This window comes from Seriola dumerili, unplaced genomic scaffold, assembly GCF_002260705.1.
Source record: "Seriola dumerili isolate Sdu_G_001 unplaced genomic scaffold, Sdu_1.0 BDQW01000216.1, whole genome shotgun sequence".
NCBI lineage: Eukaryota > Metazoa > Chordata > Actinopteri > Carangiformes > Carangidae > Seriola > Seriola dumerili.
The window spans coordinates 5,356,684-5,377,788 of record NW_019174471.1 but is presented as its reverse complement, the minus strand read 5'-3'; the positions used below and the strand labels follow the sequence as shown (position 1 = coordinate 5,377,788).

The 21,105-nt window shown below is 39.9% G+C and overlaps 2 protein-coding genes across 4 annotated transcripts; both read right to left on the bottom strand.

The window, feature by feature from the left end:
* Positions 1 to 520: 520 nt before the first annotated feature.
* sh3glb1 (SH3 domain containing GRB2 like, endophilin B1) lies at positions 521 to 10,788 on the bottom strand. Of its 2 annotated transcripts, XM_022754095.1 has the most exons (10): positions 10,609 to 10,788; positions 10,046 to 10,187; positions 9,472 to 9,558; positions 9,039 to 9,167; positions 8,329 to 8,462; positions 7,095 to 7,187; positions 3,976 to 4,065; positions 3,443 to 3,543; positions 2,608 to 2,842; positions 521 to 1,800 (listed from the first exon to the last, which is right to left on the bottom strand). In XM_022754095.1, the coding sequence occupies exons 1-10, from the start codon at positions 10,669 to 10,671 to the stop codon at positions 1,693 to 1,695; spliced, it is 1,182 nt and encodes a 393-aa protein (XP_022609816.1). In that variant the 5' UTR covers positions 10,672 to 10,788; the 3' UTR covers positions 521 to 1,692. The 2 variants fall into 2 exon arrangements, with proteins under 2 accessions (XP_022609816.1, XP_022609817.1); XM_022754096.1 differs by lacking the exon at positions 9,472 to 9,558 and having other exon boundaries at positions 10,609 to 10,786.
* A 2,114-nt stretch (positions 10,789 to 12,902) lies between these two features.
* LOC111228289 (crystallin J1B-like) lies at positions 12,903 to 20,998 on the bottom strand. Of its 2 annotated transcripts, XM_022754158.1 has the most exons (10): positions 20,869 to 20,997; positions 20,380 to 20,446; positions 19,283 to 19,462; positions 17,231 to 17,329; positions 16,568 to 16,660; positions 15,693 to 15,849; positions 15,292 to 15,407; positions 14,726 to 14,803; positions 14,268 to 14,407; positions 12,903 to 13,285 (listed from the first exon to the last, which is right to left on the bottom strand). In XM_022754158.1, exons 2-10 carry the CDS (start codon positions 20,444 to 20,446, stop codon positions 13,175 to 13,177), a joined length of 1,041 nt encoding a protein of 346 aa, XP_022609879.1. In that variant the 5' UTR covers positions 20,869 to 20,997; the 3' UTR covers positions 12,903 to 13,174. The 2 variants fall into 2 exon arrangements, with proteins under 2 accessions (XP_022609879.1, XP_022609880.1); XM_022754159.1 differs by lacking the exon at positions 14,726 to 14,803 and having other exon boundaries at positions 20,869 to 20,998.
* Between the last annotated feature and the right edge of the window lie 107 nt (positions 20,999 to 21,105).

The following is a 21,105-nucleotide window of genomic DNA, read 5'->3' as shown; positions in this document are numbered from 1 at the left end:
TCCCAGTGTCATTTGTTCACAGTGATTTCCTCATGACTGCTGTAGAAATGGATTTTACGTTCAAGCTCTGTTGTAGATTTTTAGTATGTTTTGAGGGTCTGTGTGCTTAAATGAGTGAAAAAGATTTAGTTATTAGATATTCATGACTCATGTTTTGTATATAATACAAATTCTTCATCTTGTTTTTTGACTGCTGCGTGTTCTCTTTAATGTAGTGTCATTACAACCCTGAACAGGTATCACAACTTTTCATTGCTGTGTGCCAGTCTCACGTGATTCAGAGAAATTACAGACACTGGATCGTCAAAATGTCTCTAGTTGAATGTGCAAACAAAGAAACCAGCTTCATTTCAGAGCACAGACACATGATCATGTTGCCTGTTCTGCCCTCCAGTGGTTCAAATCATAAACAGGAAAGCTCAATGTGAAGGCCATAGATATCTCTGAAAGTACTGAGACTCCAAGTGCATTGACAAGAATAAATTAATGAAATCTTGAAACTAAGTGACATTTCTTTTATTTTAATGCACCACATTGCATATTTATTTTACAATTGTACTCTATCTTATCAGTTACACACAAAACAAAAAGCAGCTGTGAAGTGATATACTTAAATCTCCCATAATGTAACAGGACTTTTTTCCAATGGGGAGTTGATATACAGGTTTAGGGGAAACTGATGAAATGATATATGATGGCAGCAATGTCAAAAAAAAGTTTCACTCTTTAAGGTGTTCCTTTAAAGTAAACACCAAGTCGACCAAAACCAAAGGCACTACACATATCACCAATTGTGTATTTATGACCAATACATAAATTAATAATTTAATCAAGATAACAGCTGTCTTCTGGCTGATAAACACCAACAGAAATGTGGAAATGCTGGATTCCAGTTGTCATTAATGCCTGGGAAAAATACCAGGGTTCAATACAAAGACAGGAGACTGGACCAAGTCTCAATACTTCTGGTGTAGCTGCAAACATGGCGAATGGTTTTAGGATGGTCGATTCACTGTGACAGGCACTTAATATTATGTTTGACATGTGAGTTTTATTACTCCGTGGTGGCTACACCTTCAGTCAAATGCACTGAACAATGTGTTCAACTCACGGTGCAATAAGGCTCCATGTGAATAAAGCTGACGCACAACACATAGGATACTGTTTAAAAAAAACTATTCGAATTTAAGATAACCATAAGAGCTACTGCAGCATAATATTATCCATTATAAAATAAGACTTAAAAACAATCAGCATCAGTCTCCACTTCAGACTGAAGTGCATTTCTGCCATTAAAACAATGTATCTACTGTTTCACCACTCAAAAAAAAAACCCCTCACATCATAAGCATTTAAGGTCGCCATCTGAGATACGTATCGTAAACAAAAACAATTTTTAAAAAAAGTTACAGTTTGGGAGATGTTCTGGCACATATTGCAGATTGTATGGCATCAAACACAAAGGCATGTAAGCAAGTTTTACAAATGTACTGCGGTTGCATACAAACAATGGGTCCGTTTCCTTTCCCTTTGCTCAGATTTATTCATTCCAGCTCAAGTCCTCTAAAACTTAGACTCCATCTTCTTTTCATACAAATAAAACTCATTCTAAAATGACTGAAATGGAAGAGAAAGTGAGGCCAGTCCCTGCAATACTATATAAATATGGGATCACAGCTGGTTACAGCGGGCTCAGTTAAGCAGCTCCAGATAGGTGATGGGCACTTTGCCCTTCTGGTTGCCTCGCTCACCCATCAGCCAGTCTGAATCCATGCCTGGGACGCTGCTGACTGTTATCACCTGGAACGACAGGGACATGGATGAGGAATACAGGGTTTATTATTTAAAATGGTGCACTGCATCATCTGTTATCTATGTTCCAATCATGTCAAGGCAAATAACTGACATAGCAAGACTTTTATAGATAGATAGATATATACTGTATTTATCCCCTAGGGGAAATTCATGTGTCCAGTAGCTCATTAGTAGTAGTAATAATAATAATAATAATAATAATAATAATAATTGACAACAAATAATAATAAATAATAATTAAATTAGTCCACTTCCTTGGCTGAGTTTTTTGTATGCATATATATGTATTTTATGCAGCAAGCTTTACAACCACAGTTCTGAAGTAGTAAATTATAAATCCTGTGATTATCAAAGGCAGTTGTTGGCTAAATTGTTGACTAAGTGCAAGGGCAGACTGGAAAATGTTTGTGAATGCAAGTAGCTGAGTGAATGAGGTAATGTTGGTTCATTGTTAAGTCAACCACAGGCTCGTCATGGACAGTGGAGGGATTTTCCAGGAAAAGGTGTGGCTTATGTTCTGTACAGAGGTTACTGTACAGGAGCTGCTCCTCAGCTGCCAAAGGGCAAAATTGGACACACAAGGAAATCTGAGAAAAATATAAATCTCAGTTTGGGATTAAATTAGGCTTCCTATTGTTGTTAGAAAGAAACTAGAATAACAAGGCAAGAAATGGAAACCACAAATAAAGAAAATCTATTGGTGAGACTGCACTAAAACTATAAATAAATACTGAATACTGTTTTACTCCACACTAATAAGTTACAAGAGAGAAGTTCTAGTTTCAGGCTAACCTCATCAGCCAGCAGGGAAAGCTCGCTGCTGCTGGCAGCGTCATAGTCATAAAGGACTCGGGCTTTGCGACTGCCATTGGATATCCGCAATTCACTGAATCCGCCTGATGCTGCAGAGCTGCCGCGGCCGGCAGACACACTGGGCAGGGAAGCTGACACCGGGATGGTGGGTACTGAGATGCTGGCCCCACCCGACACTGACGACTGGTTGTTGTTGGTGAAAGATGAGGGGAAACTGGTGGGAGGGACAGGAGGATGATAAACACACCCTGATGCAGAGCTGCATGGTAAAACATTCTTCAGTTTTCACATCAGCAGTTAAAATGTACAGTCCGATGTTATCTCTGTCTCAATTAAAGGTGACTTCTCTGTGAACTCAGCCTTGTCATAGATTTGACTGTATTCGTCATTTTCCTCTTTCAAAAGGAAAGATGTAAATGTTGTGACTCTACATGAACTTCCAAAGCTTTGATTTTATCACACAAAATGATAAGACCATTTGTCATAAACACTTTTTTTCCCCACAAAGGGTGAGACAGGATGGTTATTGAACCATTTCAGAGGGCAGACACACTTACTGCTCTGTGAAATGAGATTATATTAATACTACTTTTGAAATGAGTAATGACTTAATGTAGGTGAGGTTTGAGAGGTTTTCAGGTGAGTGTTGCTTGACTCCTAAACCCCTCCTCCAATGGATCTTGTGTCTCAGTAAAGCTTCTATAATCTTCTATATGACATTAGTCGTGTTGCTGAACACCTTTAAAAACTGCCAGTTTATGTGTAGTAATATCAGTCAGTAAGGAATGACAGTGATATTCATGAGGTATTTCACCTGCCCAGCTGCTTTTGAAGATCCACCATGTACTGGTAACACTGTGCGTAGTATGTAGTCTGGGCCTCCACAAAATCATTCAAGCAGCGTAGGTGGTGTGCCTGCAGAGATGTGAGAGAATTTTACACTGAATTTAATCACTTTTACTAAATGTATAACACAAGTCCCACTGAAGTAGAATTCAATAGATATCTTTAGTATTTTTATACTCTGAGGGTAGGCTTGCGAGACAGACATTTTGCACAACATCAGCATTGTTCTTGTCATAGGGAAAACTGTTCATGCTTGGAGAAGTTGGACTATGATCACACCTGAAGGTGCAATACTAAATAACTGACTACTGCTGTAATCTTTTAATAAAAATGTCACTAAAACATTTGGTGTTGCCTGCATTCAAAATTTCTGCTACCAAAACCCAGCAACATCCATTGGTGTTATTTATTTAATGATGATAAAAGCAGACACCTGACAGAGAACCATATTCAGCAGCTATTGAACCTGGAAGCTGTTTTGGGCTGAGCTGGACTACGTACGTGGGTGCTGCTGACGCCTTCTAGCAGCAGCCTGGTGATCTCTGCCTGCCGGTCAAACTCACTCTGGGTCATCCTCAACTCCTGCTCTGCCTGAGAGAGATGAAGGAAAACAGAACATCACCACCATACACATCTGGGTCAGAGATATCTTAATGAGCCTAATATCTATTCTGTCTAACACATGCCTGTAATCAGTGCTGTACCAACCAGTTTCCGTTACTTCAAAAATGGATCAAAAAATCAAAATCAACCACAAAGCAAAAATGAATCAGTATCTTTGCATAGAGTATGAAATGATATGGAGCAAAACAGAGAGAGCAAAAAGGTACAATAAAATAAAAAAAATAAATAAAAAGACTGACAGTAAGGATTTACAAGATGGGACATGAAGGAAAACAAGGGACAGAACACTACAACTGAACATGAAGTTTCTGTCCTGAGGGAAAGGTTTCCTTTTCCTCAAATTGAGCCAAATGATTCAATATGAGACCTGCTGGAACAATGGCTTGTTGTGACTTGCTAAAAAGTCCAATAAACACAAGGTCTGGAGCTGAGACTGACAGGGACAATGGTCTCACTGTCCTGAGCTCCCTCCAGCTTACATGAGAGCCACAGGGAGAGGTGTGGAGGAAGGGAGAGTGTCTACAGAGTTTGGTTCTTGTAGGACTTTTCCATGAGGACCCACAGTATGCGGCATGGAGGAGACAGAAAGGGATCGACAGCAGCTGTTGACACTAGTATGAAGGAGTTTGGTGTGTGTGTGTGTGTGTGTGTGTGTGTCCAATAAAAAGATAGCTCCAACATTCCACTCACCTCTGTCACTTCCTCTGCTCACATCTGCTGCTTTGCGTTTTGAAAACAGTGACACAGAAGTTAGAGCTACAGCTGCTGCATGGCCACAGCCAACACAACACATCCTTACACTCTGCGTTTGTGTGTGGGTAAGATAGCAGCATGCTCTGACAAAACCACACTTTGTAGAAGATAGCACAACTGAACAATATAGCACAGAAAATATTTCTCATCCTCAGTTTTCACACAATCAAACCACCTCAGATCCCTGTGGTCGTGCAGCCAACAGCGTCTTCATGTAAGACAGTACCATCCTCCAAACAGAGATTAAAGCACAACTGCTTCTGGTCTTAACCTGCAGAAACTACTATTTACATCTCTTCTATTTCGGTGGTTTTCTCTTTCATGAGTATGTTTACTCAGATAGTGTTGACAGAACACACACTTGTTTGTAGAGTTTAAACACACCATTAGACTGTCAATAACCACTAGACAACCCTACTATTTGGAAAAGCTAAATAAAGTGAGTGAGTGGACAGACCACAGGGATAACTTGGCTCTGAATGTGCCATCATATGATAGTTCTTTGGAGTGGGATGGAAATGAAGCTCATTGGGTCTCAGATAGATTGTCTCTTCCTGCACTTACAGACAATTGTGCTCATTTACTCTGGATGCTCTGAAGTCTGCAGCCAAATAGCTTTGCAGGGATATTGCCCAGTGTTTTAATGTCCATCCCTGGCTTTGATATTACATCACACTGTGTAGTCATATCGTCTGTAGTAACTGTGGAACATTAGCTGCTCAGCTGAGTACTTGTCTAACCAATTTCTGAAAGGATTTCAGTGTAAACGATTCAAGTCTTAGCTCAGAGGATGAACACTGAGATATCATCTTCAGAACTTGTTGACTGGAATACAGTGTAGAGTGGGATAAACATGAAAGACTATCTGTAACTTTTAACAAGGTCAGACTTACGACTATTTCATTGCCAGTTAGAATCAAATATCGGATCAGTTTTGAATATAAACATGTAATAAAAAACTGGCAGGATAGCACAACTGAGTTTTTACTTGAAAAGCTGAGATCAACATATTGTAACACGTTAAACACCTCAGACACCGACTAAATAAAATACTCCAACTATATTTTAAGATATTTAAAGGATTCAAGCCCCCACTTGGTGCTGATGTTTCATCAAAACTGTGATGGTTTTTTATAGTGATCCCAATCGCTGTGCTCCATCAGATGAAACACATCACATGGTAATATTACACCTGTAATGGGATATTATCTGTTGCCAAATTTGACAGAATGAAAGGGTAAATCTTACAAAGGACAAAGGCAAAAATTGCAGGAAATATTCCTGAGTTACAACGTTAAAGAATGACCAGAAGTGTTTTTACAGTTATTTGATGATGTCACAGTGAAGTTCACTTTTGACCATTTGGATATAAAATGTCATCACTTCATTTTATCCGTACAGACATTTGTGTTAAATTGGGTCATAATTATGTAGTATAATTATGTAGTATGAATTTGTGTTTCATGACCCCTGACCACCAAGTTCTAACCAGTACATTCTTGAGTCCAAGTGAATGTTTGTACCGGAATGAAATTCCATTTGTGCATTCCTGATATATGGCATTCACAAGAAGGTGATGTCACTGTGACCTTGAACTTTGACCACCAAAGTCAGTTCATCCTTGAGTCGAAATGGACATTTGCGCTAAATTTGAAGGGATTTCTTTGAGGAGTTCCTGAGATATTGCGTTCACAAGGCCAAAATTGTGTTTGTGAGGTCACCATGACCTTGACCTTTTACCTCCAAAATCAAATCAGTTTGTCTGTGAGTCCAAGCGAATATTTGTGTCAAGTTTGAAGAAATACCCTCATGGTATGTCACAGACGCACGTAAGGACTGACAACCCAAAAGCATAATGCCTCCAGTTCTGGCTGTCATCGGTGCGGAGGCATAAAAATCAAGAAAAGCGCAGAGCAAGAAAACAACTGTCTGAAAATAGGGAAGTCTAAACTTTCCATAGCTGCTCATGTGACTGTGCTGAAGTCACAAGAGATAAAGTGGTCAGTTTTATGTTGTGTAACTTGGTGTGTCAGTCATGACTTGTGTGACTTCAGACAAACAGATGGAGGATACGCCCAGAGAACTTTTCTTCCTCTGAAAGGAAGCTGGCTGATGATTTTATAGAAAGCAGAATGAACTAAGTAACTAACATTGCCATTAATCAGCAATAGAAAAAAATCAAAAAACATCCAGGTACAAATTGACAGTGTTGCACTGATAATAATGTGTGTGTGTGTACTTACCACAGCTCTTGCATCAGCCATCCTGGCTTTCTTTAGCCTGGTTTTGGCTGCATCCAGATCCAGGCGTTTGACCTGCAGCAGCTTTCGTTCTTTCTGGACACAAATCATAGCACATAAGACTCAAACTCGTAGCACCATGCACCAAATACTGTCACACTTTTCATGCAGATAAGATCAGTCCTTTCAACAAGTCTTTTATAGTACACTGAACATGTGATTAACGTTCCTATGTACAAAATACATCATCAAACTAAATGCACAGGGATCAGTTACAAAAGGGGATAATCCAAATTACATGAGGCATGTTTTGGTTCAGGATACCTGTGCCATAGAAGACTGAGCAGCTGTGATCATAGTCCAACTGCTCCAAGCATGAACAGTTTTCCCTATGACAAGAACAATGCTGATGTTGTCTTGGAGGTTTGATGTATAAATTTAGGTCAGAGTGTGTGCACCTCTTCAAACCAGCTTACTATGGCTATTTCTTTCTTCAACATTTTTCTCTCCAATATTTAAATGAATTGGTGTCAAAAATGCTTCTAAATGGCCACATCTTGATGTTGACCTGTGTTTACTAATCCAAGAGTTAGTGGTTGCAAACTTAATGTGAACTACAGGCTCCTAGAGCTATACCCTCTAAACTTAAAAAAAAGGCAGGAAGTAGAATGATAAAACATGACTGCAGGTCAGAGCAGAGCTGAGGAGAAAACTGAGTTTTCCAATTATAATTATGTACAAAAAGAAAAAATCAGTAATGATGTTAATGAGCTCAAACCCACAGTAGTGAACATATTAACCTGATAATGTGGTCAGCTTTCAAGCCCACAAGTACAAGGTGATCTAGGAGTATGATTATGGGTCACCTGTTGTAGAGAAAGCTATCACAGTCCTGTTTGGGCTTGTGTCTGTATTTAGACAAAAACTACTAGTTTTTTATTTTTACAAACATTTTTGGACCTCTTCTGAAATGATCCTTCCTGTATTTCTGTCCCAACCTAAATTTGTTAAAGTGTTTCTATGCCTTTGACTATAAAGAATGAAATGTGTTTAAGACTAATTTCTAGATTGAATTGAGGATTGTGTCCAGAGTTCAGTGTGATATCTGATTACTGAGGCTGCAATAAAAGGGACGGTCTACACTCTATGGCAACTAGTATTGTGAATTTGTTCCAAATAAAAGGTCAAAGTCCAGTGAAAAGTGAGACTGATTCAGAATATTTGGAGACCAACTCACCAGGATGGTTTTGAAGTCGCCCTCTAGAAAGTTTCTGAAAGGTGTCAGGAAGTTGATGGCAGCACTTTGGATGAACTCCCGCTCTGCCCCACCAATCTGTTTCTCCGTCTCGCCACATTTTATCAGAGCATTTCCTGAAATGATGCGCAACAAAAACAAAACTTCAGACCCAATGCAACACCAGACAGGAGAGGGTACAGTAGTAACAATGTCTCATCTATGGCATGAACAGCTGAGACTTGAGAAGACACAGATACCAGAAGATCAGTACACAAAGTTGCTGTTCAAAGTTATAAACAGGCCATGGCCATAACTGTGGAATGACATACTGAACAAGGGAAACTGGCATGCCACTATAGTGATGTTCAAAGTCATAACAGAAGAGTGGTGTGCAAATGGTCTCCACAAATTGTCAAAATGCCAATTTTAAAAATGGTCTGTGGAGAGAATTATGGAATACTTAACCTTTTGTAGTACAAGCTCGCCCAACAACAAAACAATCCTTCAATTTTCAACCATTTAACTTGTTCTGTAAATTGAGGAATATCAGCTACTTTGACTTGTAGAATCAAAGTTATGCCAGTCATCTTCTCAGCAAAATAACCCTCACAAAAACGCCGGTATGGCACAGCCACAGTTTCCCAGAATTCAGCAGGGGTTGAATTTTCCTTTAAGTCCTAGTGTGTCAGGCGGCTCAGTGTGTCACTCACCGTAGGCAGTTCCAGGACCAAATTCATTTCCAGACTCGATCATGGACTGGCCCAGTAGCTCATGGTTGTTCATTCGTGTAGGGACTTTTTTCTCCAGTTTCTCATACACAAATTCTTCAAGCCGGACATCTGCAGTTTGCAACAAGAAAACTCAATTACAAAGTCATGAGACTACAGTAAGGAAGCCAAACGCAGGCACTGACTTTAGGACAGTGAGTCCAAACAGCCTGACTTCCATCTGAAAAATAAAATGAAAGCTTTCTTAATGACAACCATCACGTCCATCATCAGTAAAAACTTCTCACATCTTCTGTCATGCCTGATTGGATTTTTTTCATCTTATCTCATCACGTGAATGAACAAAGGCAATCACAGCCAGCAAATCTGTGGCATGTAGTGCAAACACAGAAAAAGTAGAACAAATCCAGTTTACCACATCCAAGACTGTTACACAAGGCTGTAACCTGCAGCTGGTCTGTAGTGTTTGTTGTGCTCCAGTGATATGGCATCATGGTGTGAACTGAGGAGGATGCACAGCTGAGCTTACAGACTTCCCAGACACCCTGCTTACTGATGTAAAGTATGTCAAACAAGGAGCAAATAAGCATTTTTATAAATATGGTATTATTGGCAAATCTCTTAAATTCATGTATTCTTAAGTAATTGCATCACTCTTCAGTGCAACGCCTACTGTCTGTAAAAACCAAACATGAACCTTTAAAACTAAATTGACTGATGACCATTTCCAAAAATTGGGTTGCTTTTTTAATATTATGTGGATGGGTCGGTCTCATGATGAATCGTATTAATCAAGAAACCTGAAAATGTACTGATTAGCAAAGTGAGTGGCGTTAAGTTGACAGTTCTGTATAGGGTTTTGTGATTGGCCCTGCAACTTTGAGTGGGCAACACAGAGTCTGTACATGCCCCAAGGGGTTCAACTGTATGTTAGCATTTTGTTTGTCAGTGCGGCCAGCTTCATGACAGAATCAGAAGTGTGGTCTTACTCGGATTGGGCTGCAGTAAGACTTCTGTCTGCTTCATAATCCTCTCTGTCCATTGTTTGGTGTTCTCAGCTCTGACCAACAGGTTCTCCAGATGGGCGTCCAACTCTGTCTTCTCAGCCTGGCCCAGCTTCTCCTCTGTGAACTGACGCAGAAAATACTCGGTTATAGTATACACATGATTTACTGACTGAAGAGTAATTCACGGGGCCGATGTGTCGTGCAGCCACGCTAACATCGACAGGTTAGACGGGTGAGCATATAAACTAACACAAACGTTATCCGCCTGGCTGTTGTTGCTGCTGGCTGTGTAATGCTTCCTGCGGCCTGCTTTGATTAATGGTATGAACAACTGTGACTCAGACTGGCATGTCGCAGGTACCGTTTAATACCAACCTACGAGGTGACTGTGTAGAACTCAGCGGGATATATTTTTTTCTCAGCTGATAACTAGCGACACAACAACAGCCACTGTGACGTTAGCTGTTCAGCTAGCAGGCGAGCTAACGCTAACTAAGCTAGCAACTAACGTTGCCAACGTCCACGAACTAAACGGTGAAACGTACCTGTACCGCGCGGCTCAAGAAAGTACCGGCGTCTGCGGCGAGCCGCTTAACATTAAAGTCCATGGCACAGCAGGGGAAATAAACACTTAATACAGTAGGTAGTCTGTCTCACAGTCCAACGGCCATCCCCACAGAAAATGCCATTGAAGAAGCATTTAGTCGGAGGTCCACCCAGCTGTTCCTACAAAGGTAATAAACCGGCAAGATAGTTCCTTTCTCCGCCCTGTTCTGACAGCTGTGAGAAAAAACCACACAACGACTGGAAAATTGTCAATAAAAACTGAATATCAGATTTTTATTTTCAAGCAACAACACAGAGCAGTGAACTTAAAGTACATAACACAACCTTCTGTTAAGTGTTGCTGTTCATTTCGGTCGACTGCCTCGCAAACGACTAGCGGGGGGGCGGGGGCGCCATAAAGCGAAGACGGTAGTTAGTCGGAAATTTCTCTCTTGCTCCACTTTGCCTCAACTAATCTTTTGTTCCATTTACGTCATGCGGAAACATCACGTACAAAGCGGATCGATCGAGAAGCGGTGAAAATAAGTGGGAAAACACAGTCAAAACATGCGTGTACCCTATGGCAACATTTTTACATTTGACAATAGGATGTTCAAAAGAATTACGAAACAAAACAAAACAAAAAATATAACAGATTTATTCCAAATTTAAAGCACACCTGGTAAAATGAAAATTTATTAAAATGTACGTAAAATCCTACTTTTAGGTATTAAATTCAACCAAAAAAAATCTGAATTTATATTTAGGCTACAAATTAATAACTTAGGAAATTAAAATGATTGTGAAAGCACCATGCGTTGTGCATGTGATGCCTTCTACTGACAATTTTGTGTACAGCAAAGTGGTACTGTAGGCCTATATTTATATATTTACTGAAATACTCAGACTTTGTCAGGAACAGACTGCTATAGTTCCACACTCAAAATCACATGAAGCACACAATTCATATATGGAAATGTAACCACTGTTTTTCTCTCAACTGCAATTCAGCCTATAAACCACATTTTAATTTTAAGCAGAATAAAGGGTCGTACACTCCTTAAACAGTCCTAATTAGAGCTCACACCCATCACAGACCCTTTCTTCACGTACTGTTGACACGCAAAACACACAGCATGAATTTATCTCTATTATGACTATCACTTCCATGTGGGGTAGGAGACAGGTGGCTCATCTGTCCCCACGATTTCAGCAGCAGCCATGGCTGGACTTCAAACTGTCATTCTAATGAAAGTGCATACAAATTGGTGCAAGGTAGGCTATCATGGGAGACAGATTCTAAAATAGGCTATTGTCTGTTTTACATCACCATGATGCATCTTTGGTGCAAGGTGTGAAATGAGATTCACACAGTGGCATGTTCTCCTACAATGACTGTACAAGTATCCTTATAAATCTGCAATACAAACGATTTGACCTGTCATATTATTGGACTTGTTATGTATGCTGATGAGTAATACTGACACAATGAAAATAATATTTCCATAACAAAATATCTTTTGTAACCCTTTCCTATTTCTTTGAAGATGTGGAAGTGGACTTTGGCAGATTTTGGAAAAACAAAAACACTCCTTAGGTCTGGATATAATTATGCCAGACAGCGCCTGCTACCTGCTGTGTGGGAGGAGGTCAGGCAGAGAGAGAAATCAAATCACTTTTCCTCTGTAAGCTACCAACGCGCCATCAGCCACAACCTGTCTACTCAGCTAAACTCAGTATTCAGGCTACACAGCTGAAACACGGATTCTTAGTGCTTTGCCAAGATGACATGTAAGACCAGTAAAGATGTTGATTTACAGTGTTTGAACAAGCTTGAACTACTGCCTATTTATCATTTTTCAACAAGTCGGTATGTTGTAAAAACAACTGAGGGACTCCAACAGTAGTCTACACACTGTATTTTTTTTATAACCACACTATGTCAAAGATATTAAGGCTCTGGCTGCTTTGCGCTTGGCTGACTTTCAGCATTGTTGGGGCGGGTGTTTTAAACACATGGATATGGAAGTCAGCACTTTTCAGACAGGAGAACAGCTCCTTTGAGGAGGGAACATGTTGCTCTCCTGGTTGTTCCAGAAGTAAATCTGTGTCTGCTCTTTCACTTCACAATAACAGAAAGTACTCAAGGGAAAGAGAAGACCAAAACTTACTGAAACCTAACTTCAGAAAATTACTTTCTCACTAAGGCAAGGCATGTTTTGGGAGTAGGAAATCCCAAATGTCCACTTTGAGGAAAATAATTTGGAAAAAAGAATGGAACAGTACACACATGTTGGGGACATAAAATGTATTTATTTTTTGCTTACAATGAAGATAAATGTGTTTCATGTCTTCAACACAACATGAATACTTTGCACAGATTTTCGCTTTCTTGCATGATGCAGCTTTGACAGAGCAAATAGATTCGAGTTTCATTCAGTACAAGACTTTAAAATGCAACTGTCATGGATTGTCGTATCAAAGTACTGCACATCTGCAATATGAGAAAGTCTTGGCAGTTATTGGCACTCCATAAATACTTATAGTAGTTTTTAAGTCTAAAACCTAAACTACATTTGCTGACTTCTTTTTTACCATGTTTTCGGCTAATTTCAGCAGCAGAGGATATCTGACTGTCCTCTTCCTCCAAGACTCTGGGATTCCCTCGAGACCAGTCTGAAAAAACATCAAGATAACAGCTGAAATCATCACAGTACATTTCACAACATCAGATCACTGTCAACTTCATCAAACACAGATCCACAATTAAAGACAAAAATATGCAAAAATGATATATTTTCACATGCTGCTGTCACTGCTGGGCCTGACCTAAAATGTGTGTGAGCATCAGTCCACATGTTATCACTGGCTGTGGCCACCCCAGTGTAGGTGTGTTATAAATATCCCACTTAAGATGTGTAAATATGATTAGTGCATTACACTAGCATCTGGCAACCAAAGAGAACACTGCATTAAGATTAAAATTCATTAACACCAGGGGTGCACTAGTATAAAAAACAAACTCTTCAACAAATTCTTCTTATTCTTACTTTATTGATACAAAATGGATGAAAATACAATAAACTCACTTCTAAGTAGCAACAACTGTTTTTCTCAGTGAAAGTGTGTGCATGTGTGTGTGCGTGTGTGTGTGTGTGTGTGTGTGTGTTGTGGGCAAGGTGCTCTTCTCCCTCTGTCAGCTACTTGATTTTCAATCAGCTGGCACACCTGCTACCCATCTACTCATCAGGCCAGCAGTGTATCGACCCCAGTACTCCATCCACTTTTTAGCTGATTTTTGTTTTTTTTGTCAGTTTGGAAGCTCAGTCACACTGTATTTTTTTTCAGACATCCAGCCCCCCTCACTCCCCAGCCTCCATTGCCCTCCTGACCCCTACTTGTTATTTGCCTACCTCCCTCTGCATCCATCTGCCACAACACTCATTGCCCCTCAACCGTTTCTTCCCAAGTACAATTTATAGTTTTTCTCTCATTCACAAAACTAAACCCGAACATTTTCCATACTTTGGGATATATTTCAATGAATGAGTAAAAACACTTCTAATCAGTGTGGAATATAAACTCTTTTGTTGCTCTTACAGATTTCCATCAGTGACTGATGAGTGGTTTATAACCTGACAATTTATGCCTACAGTACCTGTGCTCCAAAACAGGCTCCTATGAAGGAGGCTCGGCTCGCGGTGCATCCCCCGCAGCGCATGGTGTCCCTGACTGCTTCATCCAGCTGGTTCAGTGTCAGGACTCCATGAAGCGCTCCCTGGAATGCACCTGGCAAAGCTGGACACAGACCCAGATTTAGAAATAGATTGACACATACAGTCACAGATAAGAGGATCCAGTCTGTTCGTGTTCCTAATATGTGAGAAAAATATTTATGTCATTACTGTCCCTTAAAAAACACCATGCTTTGAAACAGCACAAATGTTCAGCCCTGTAAAACCTGAGACACTTGAACCAGCAGGAGGTGGAAATGAAGAGGAAGGAGGAGGAAGACCATTAGTCAGGACATCAAAGGCTGGGGGACCATCTAACAGATCTACTGACAGGAAGGCTACGCAGGTCATCCCAAGTCAACAGACCTGGATCCTGCCTTACCTCATGTGTTGGTGAACACAGCAGGTATGAGCTGCTGGGACTTCTTGGCCAGGTTGTCCTTCACCTGGTGGATGTGTGCTTCAGCAAAGATATAGAGAAAGAGATCAAAAGTGCTGTTTAAACACTGGAGCTCATTTGTGGCTGATTTCCAAAAAAATATCATGTTCCTGCACATTAGATTTTGTGACCTTCCAGTTTTGACCAGATTTCCCATAAGACCTGCTGGTGTCTATGCCTTGTGTTTAGCATATTTCTCCCTCTCCAGCAGATCTCACACAAAATCCATCCTGATGGCTTACATAGTAGAATACATTATACATACATGCTGCTAGCAGCTCACAGGATTTACACAGTTCTGGGAAATACACAAATTTCACTCCCTTGGTTAGATGAGAAGATGGATCACACTTTAACAACATTTCATTTGTTTAATTGGTAGAAAAACTAAAATGCAAAAACTACAACTGTTCGATTTTTGTGCCTTTTTCAGTTTATTCAGAGTTTATTCAGTTTATTCAACAATGACCTATAAAGATATTGAGTATAGCATATACTTGTGGTCTTACCAATAACAGCCCGGTCCAGCTCCTGAGGGTTCTGTCTCTTTGGGTCATTCAACTGAGCCAGAACTGCATCCAGAGCATTGGGATCTGGACCATTCAGAATGAAATGCTCCAAAAACCTTAACGTTAAACAGACAAACATAGGTTAATTAGTCCCCTCCTTTCACTCTCTTCCAAACTATTTTATGATTATGGAAGAAGCCTCAAAGTTTAAACAGATTAAGGCACAGCAGTGTGTGAAGTATTGTGCTGGGTTTAACAGGACTTTCAGTGTAACTAACTGAATTTGTATGGTGTGTTATATTATAGTGAATTGTAATGGTATTTCTGTTATACTAGAAACCACATACACCCAGTGTAAACCTGTACAGCCATTTCAAGTACAAGAAACCTGTCACACTTACCTGGCTGCAGCCATAGTAACAGCCACACACATGTCGTTGTTCTGGGTGACACGTATGGCTTTTTCCACTTTCTCCAGCATCTGAGGCTGTCCAGCGAACATGGCCACCACTGGAGCCAACTTAGTGACACCGTCCATCTGACAGTCCACTTCACAGCCTCAAAAAACACACACATACACACACAAATAAATTACAACCCCAAAACATCAGCCTAGCAAGGTCTTTACTCAATTTATTATTTCGTGAGCATTTCTTACTGTTTTATATCTTAAAACAAAAGAATCACGGGTCAATTACATATCTAATTTTGGTCTACAACTGCACATAGATACATGGTCACACCACTGATGCATCCTCCTCACTACATAATATCCTCTCCAAAAGCTGCTCACAGTGTGTATGGGGAGTATAGGGGAGGGAGTGCCAACACCACAAATGAATTCTTGCAGACAACATTGTATTTTTCTTTCACTGTGCACACAGGTCCTGATGCTGTGTTAAACCTAACTCCTAGGGCACGGAGAATAGAAGTAAATATGTATAAAATATATTTTTTACTTTTTTCCACCCTGACTTCCTGATACCTTGAATCTCTGTAAAGTTGAAAGTTGAATATGTTGCTTTTCCTTACTCATAATTCTGTGCAGTGTCTTCCAGTAATCACATAGAGGAGTAAGAGATACCAGAAAAAAGATTTAATCAAGGAAGTACACTCATCTTAATGACTGATATCTGTCCTTGTAATTGATTTGGAAATCTAGTCCCTCTCTCACAATAGGATGTAATGGCATGATACATGTGTGTATAGTTTTCATGTACAATTAAGTGTAGAGAAGTGAAAATATTAATACATATTTATGATCTGTCATCTTTACCAGTTTCTTCTTTGCCAGCGTCAACATTTCTGATGAAAGCTTTCAGGCTGCCGTTCCTCCAGGGACCATCAATGGGAAGGATGGCTTTGGGACCTGGCACATTGAGCTATTGTTATTCCATATAGAGATATGAATATTCACAGACTTGATGGCTTCATCCTTACTGATTGATAATACCTATGGTAAGTGTGGTTAAAGGAAAAAAAAAAGCCAGAGAGGAAAGGAAACATTTCTTGTCCTCTCAGTTGATGCAGTTGAAGTTTCTGTAGGTGGAGCTCTTTTCTTTGTGTCTTCAGTCATGGTGGCTATCACTGCCCTTGATGACACAGCTCTTCTACAGCAAGACATAAAGCCATCTGCAGTTTACTGTACCCACAGGTGCCTGTGTTGTTATGGTGAGTTACAGCAGCACTGCATTTATATGACAGCTTGACAGTAAAAAAAAATTTCCAAAGCCCTGGTCACCAACCCGGACAGGGAAGTCTGACTGTATGGAATATTTTCATGGAGGAGGAAGTCCCCATCAGCAGACAGGAAAATCATTATGCTTCATACAGTAACAGAGGTGATCACATCATTTCAGGCTTGTTAAAGTTGATCATTAATACATTTGGACATCAGCAATCAAGAGATGTTATTTAGTTAAATTGACAGGTACAGTACCTCCTTTCTTCCTGTAGGGATCATTGAGTGGCAGGTCGTACACTGTTCCTGGGCCAAAGAATTTGTAGATGCGCTTGGTCAAGTCGTCCACGTCGACATCTGCCAACATATGACACAATGTAGCTTTAGAAAACATAATATTTTTCAGTTGTCTTTACAACAGGAAGAACAATACACGTAGCTTTTAGCACTATAAGACCAATTTCAGTTTGTTAATAGGACTCTCCCCTACATCTCCAGTCTTATTACTCCATATTCAGTACTCCACAACATGGCTGTTACAACCCGGCTCTCAGGGGAAAGGGAAGCAACACAAAACCCAGTTGGAAATAGGTATAACGTTGTTTATTGTATTGTAAATTGTAGAAATAATGATTTATATGAAGAAAAAAAAACACAAACCAAGGAATGGGGCCGATGGGTGCTGTCCAAATCAAAAACAGAATATAACAAAAAGAGGACTCTTTATGAGCTAATGGTACAAGGAATTATCCACTTGAAAGTAAAAGGAAAAAACAAAACTGGCTACCAAGGCCGACTAAAGAACCAAAAATTACACTGGAAACAGCACCCCTGCACCTAGTGTTTCTAACAATACCAATCGCTACTAGCAGATAAACCGGCAAAATCAGTGTCATCAGTAGATCTAAAACCTGACCCCCACTTCCAGGCTTTCAATAACAATAGCAATAGTCATAAAACAAAACTGTCGCACAATAAACGACCACTCTATGCTAATACAAATGTTCTTTCAACAAAGAGGCGAGCTGCCACTAATAGTCAGCTGCCACGACTGACAGACGGGCCGGAGCTTTATAGCTGGGGTTCCTGATTGGGCGGCAGGGATTGGCCAGCTGCAGACAAACCGCTCCAATCAGGCTAGAGAGGGTGGAGCATCTGGGTGAACAGGAACAGGCCGCTCGGCAGGCAGCCTGGCAAACAGAAAATTAAGCACAACAAATGAGGCCAGAGTAGCGGCCGTAACAATGGCCTTTACGTTCCCTTCACACTGACGCATTATGTGTTTGGGTTGTCCGTCTGTCCGTCCGTCTCATTTTCGTGAACGCGATATCTCACTACTGCCTCGAAGGACCTTCTTAAAATTTGGCACAGTCATTTGGACTCTGATTGAACTGATAAGATTTTAGTGGTCAGAGGTCAAAGGTCATTGTCACTCTGGCCTCACAAAACACATTTTTGGCCATAACTCACAAATTTATATGCTAATTAAGACACAATTTAATGCAACTGTCTGATAGGAGGTGATGATATATCCAAATGTGCAAAGGTCAACTTCACTGTGGCATCATAATGTTCTACAAAAACGCCTCTGGCCGTTATTCAATGCTGCAACTCAGGAGGGGGAGATTGTGACCATGTTTCCTGTAACTTGGCTGTTTGGCGGAAGCATACAACCATGAGGCAATAATGCTAGTTTAACTGTTTAACAGGATGATGCTTCATTATAAATAAACTGAAGCTGAAGTGGCTTTGGTGGGACAATGTATACTTTGGTTTAGCCTTTTCCTTGCTGCTACAGTTTTTATGCTAACCTATAACACTCTAGTTTTATATTTACCATACAGACATGACAGTCTCATCCTTCACGACAGAAAATAAATGCATTTGCAAAAAAGCTGAAGATTTTCATATAATTGCCACAAACAAATATGACCAGGGAGACATTTTGTATGTTGATTTCTTCCTCATGTCTCTAAACATTATGTTTTGCAAAAAATCAATATCTTTACAGGAAGAAGAGGACAGGAAGACGGTTATGAGCAAAAACAGCTAAATGTGTCTTAGGGTTTGTTGAGGTGCAACATGAGAAAGGCAGATGGAAAAGTCTGACACACACAGATTCAGTGTTTATGAAATTGTTTTAATAGGAAACAAAAAGTCAGTAATAATGTGGCGTATAATGTAAACTGTTGCCGTGGTATATGGTAATTATACCTTGGTAACATAAACAATAACATATGGTATGTGTCAAACACTTACGTAGAGGCTCAGAGAATGTCATGTTAACATGTGAAACTGTGGTTTCAGTACCTCCACACTGACTCAGTGACTCCAGCAGGACATAGGCCTGGTCTCCATAGCAGGTTTGCTCACCCGTCGTCCTGTGGTAGAAAGGATTTGCTGACTGAGGTCTAAACTCTGGACGTGGCTCCAGATCAGAGAGAACTTCTTTGAGCCTATCTGGATTGTAGATCCAGTGCATGGGCTGGGCTGATGAGTGAGTCACACACACACACACACACACACACACACACACATATATACACACACACACACACACACACACACACACACATATATACACACACACACACACACACACACACACACACATATACACACATACACACACACACACACACACACGAAAGAGGGAGAAAAATAGTGGGACAATAAATAGTTTTGTGTCCCTAATGTGTTTGACATGACCTACTGTACATACAGCCTGTCGATAATAGATAACATGGAAATGGTGGCATATGTGTGTTGTACTGCACTCTGGAGCAAGAGTATCCTGGATCCAAACAAAAATTACATGTTAAGCAGTGAGAGGTTTTCTAATATATGCATTATTATGTGGTATGTTAAGAAGGACATGTGGTGGTTAACATAAACATTCCTCTTGGTTCATTTATGTTTATCAGAGCAGCTCTTGCAGAAACTCAGCTTTCATATCATCATGTGCAGGTCAACATGACTGTACAAGTTAAGGCACCACCCCTGTGCTTTATCAGTATGTACAGATGTTTCTTATGAATATTGCTACTGACAATGTTTCTGTGCAATACTGAGAAGAACACTGAGACAACAACGATTAAAATTTCACATTGTGTCACATCTAATAAGCATTAGTGGCTTTTGAAGATATTGTGTTTAATCACAAATAATGGATTAGTGGAATAGTGGATTAGTTAATTCATATGGCATTCATATGTATCATATTTGTAATATGAGAAATAAACATTAGTATAAAAATATTATATTAGTATGAAAGGTAGAAACCATGCAGATGACCTACAAGTTACTGGGATATGGGAAGTGAATGAAGCAGATTTGGTTTGTAAAATGAGTCCTTTTGCTGTTATTAACTCAGTATCAGCATCAGTATAACACACAGCTTATCTTACCTGCTGCATCTGCCACAGCTGCCCCAATAATGGCCCCCATGGCTCTATCAGCTACACTCAAGGCCATCTGTTTTCATTACACACCGGTATACAATATAAGACACTGAACTAAAACATCTTCATCAAATTCAAATTCATCAAATTAAAACATAACCTTTAAAAAGGACTGTTGGCAGAAATTTTACTGGTGAAATAGAAACACAGGTCATTATTGTTTTTGGAAATGCTCTAATGTAGTCAGAAACCGAATACTGTTTTCAGTGTTTAAACTGATAACTAAAAACAAATCATATTTTATGGTGAACTTCACATTTATTTTGTTTCAGCAGGAAAAGTTATGTAATACAACATTTATTCAATTGCATTCCAACTGGTAAAAAGATTATAAAGATATTCTTAAACATTTCTACTCCCCCCTAAGAGAGGGAACATTTGGTTGTTATGTCATAACCATTAAGATGCATGTATTCATATTCTGTCATTAAATACCTTGTATGTCCTTGAAGCCCTTGAGTGCTATTCAATGAATGCTGAGTTTTCCTTAGCCCCTTATTCACAGCTCAGCCTCCTCCTCACCTTGTAACATCCACTTGAAATGTTGTATGAAGCTGTATCAGTGTCAGTTTCATGACAGGGGGAGATTATCGACAGGGGGAGGTTACCGTCAACCCAGTGATAAACACACACCAATGGCCAGTCTGTGTTCTGGGGGGAGGCCAAGGAGGT

What these genes read in the sequence shown, in the direction of transcription:
- sh3glb1 (XM_022754095.1), bottom strand. Translation starts at nt 10,671, where the DNA reads ATGGACTTTAATGTTAAGCGGCTCGCCGCAGACGCCGGTACTTTCTTG. An exon ending in GCGACTTCAAAACCATCCTG is followed by an intron (nt 7,188 to 8,328) that starts GTGAGTTGGTCT and finishes ATTTGTGTCCAG; the next exon opens with AAAGAACGAAAGCTGCTGCA. An exon ending in CTTCAAAAGCAGCTGGGCAG is followed by an intron (nt 2,843 to 3,442) that starts GTGAAATACCTC and finishes CCCTCCCACCAG; the next exon opens with TTTCCCCTCATCTTTCACCA.
- LOC111228289 (XM_022754159.1), bottom strand. Translation starts at nt 20,446, where the DNA reads ATGGCCTTGAGTGTAGCTGATAGAGCCATGGGGGCCATTATTGGGGCA. An exon ending in AGCTGTGGCAGATGCAGCAG is followed by an intron (nt 19,463 to 20,379) that starts GTAAGATAAGCT and finishes CTCACTCATCAG; the next exon opens with CCCAGCCCATGCACTGGATC. An exon ending in GTCACTGAGTCAGTGTGGAG is followed by an intron (nt 17,330 to 19,282) that starts GTACTGAAACCA and finishes ATATGTTGGCAG; the next exon opens with ATGTCGACGTGGACGACTTG.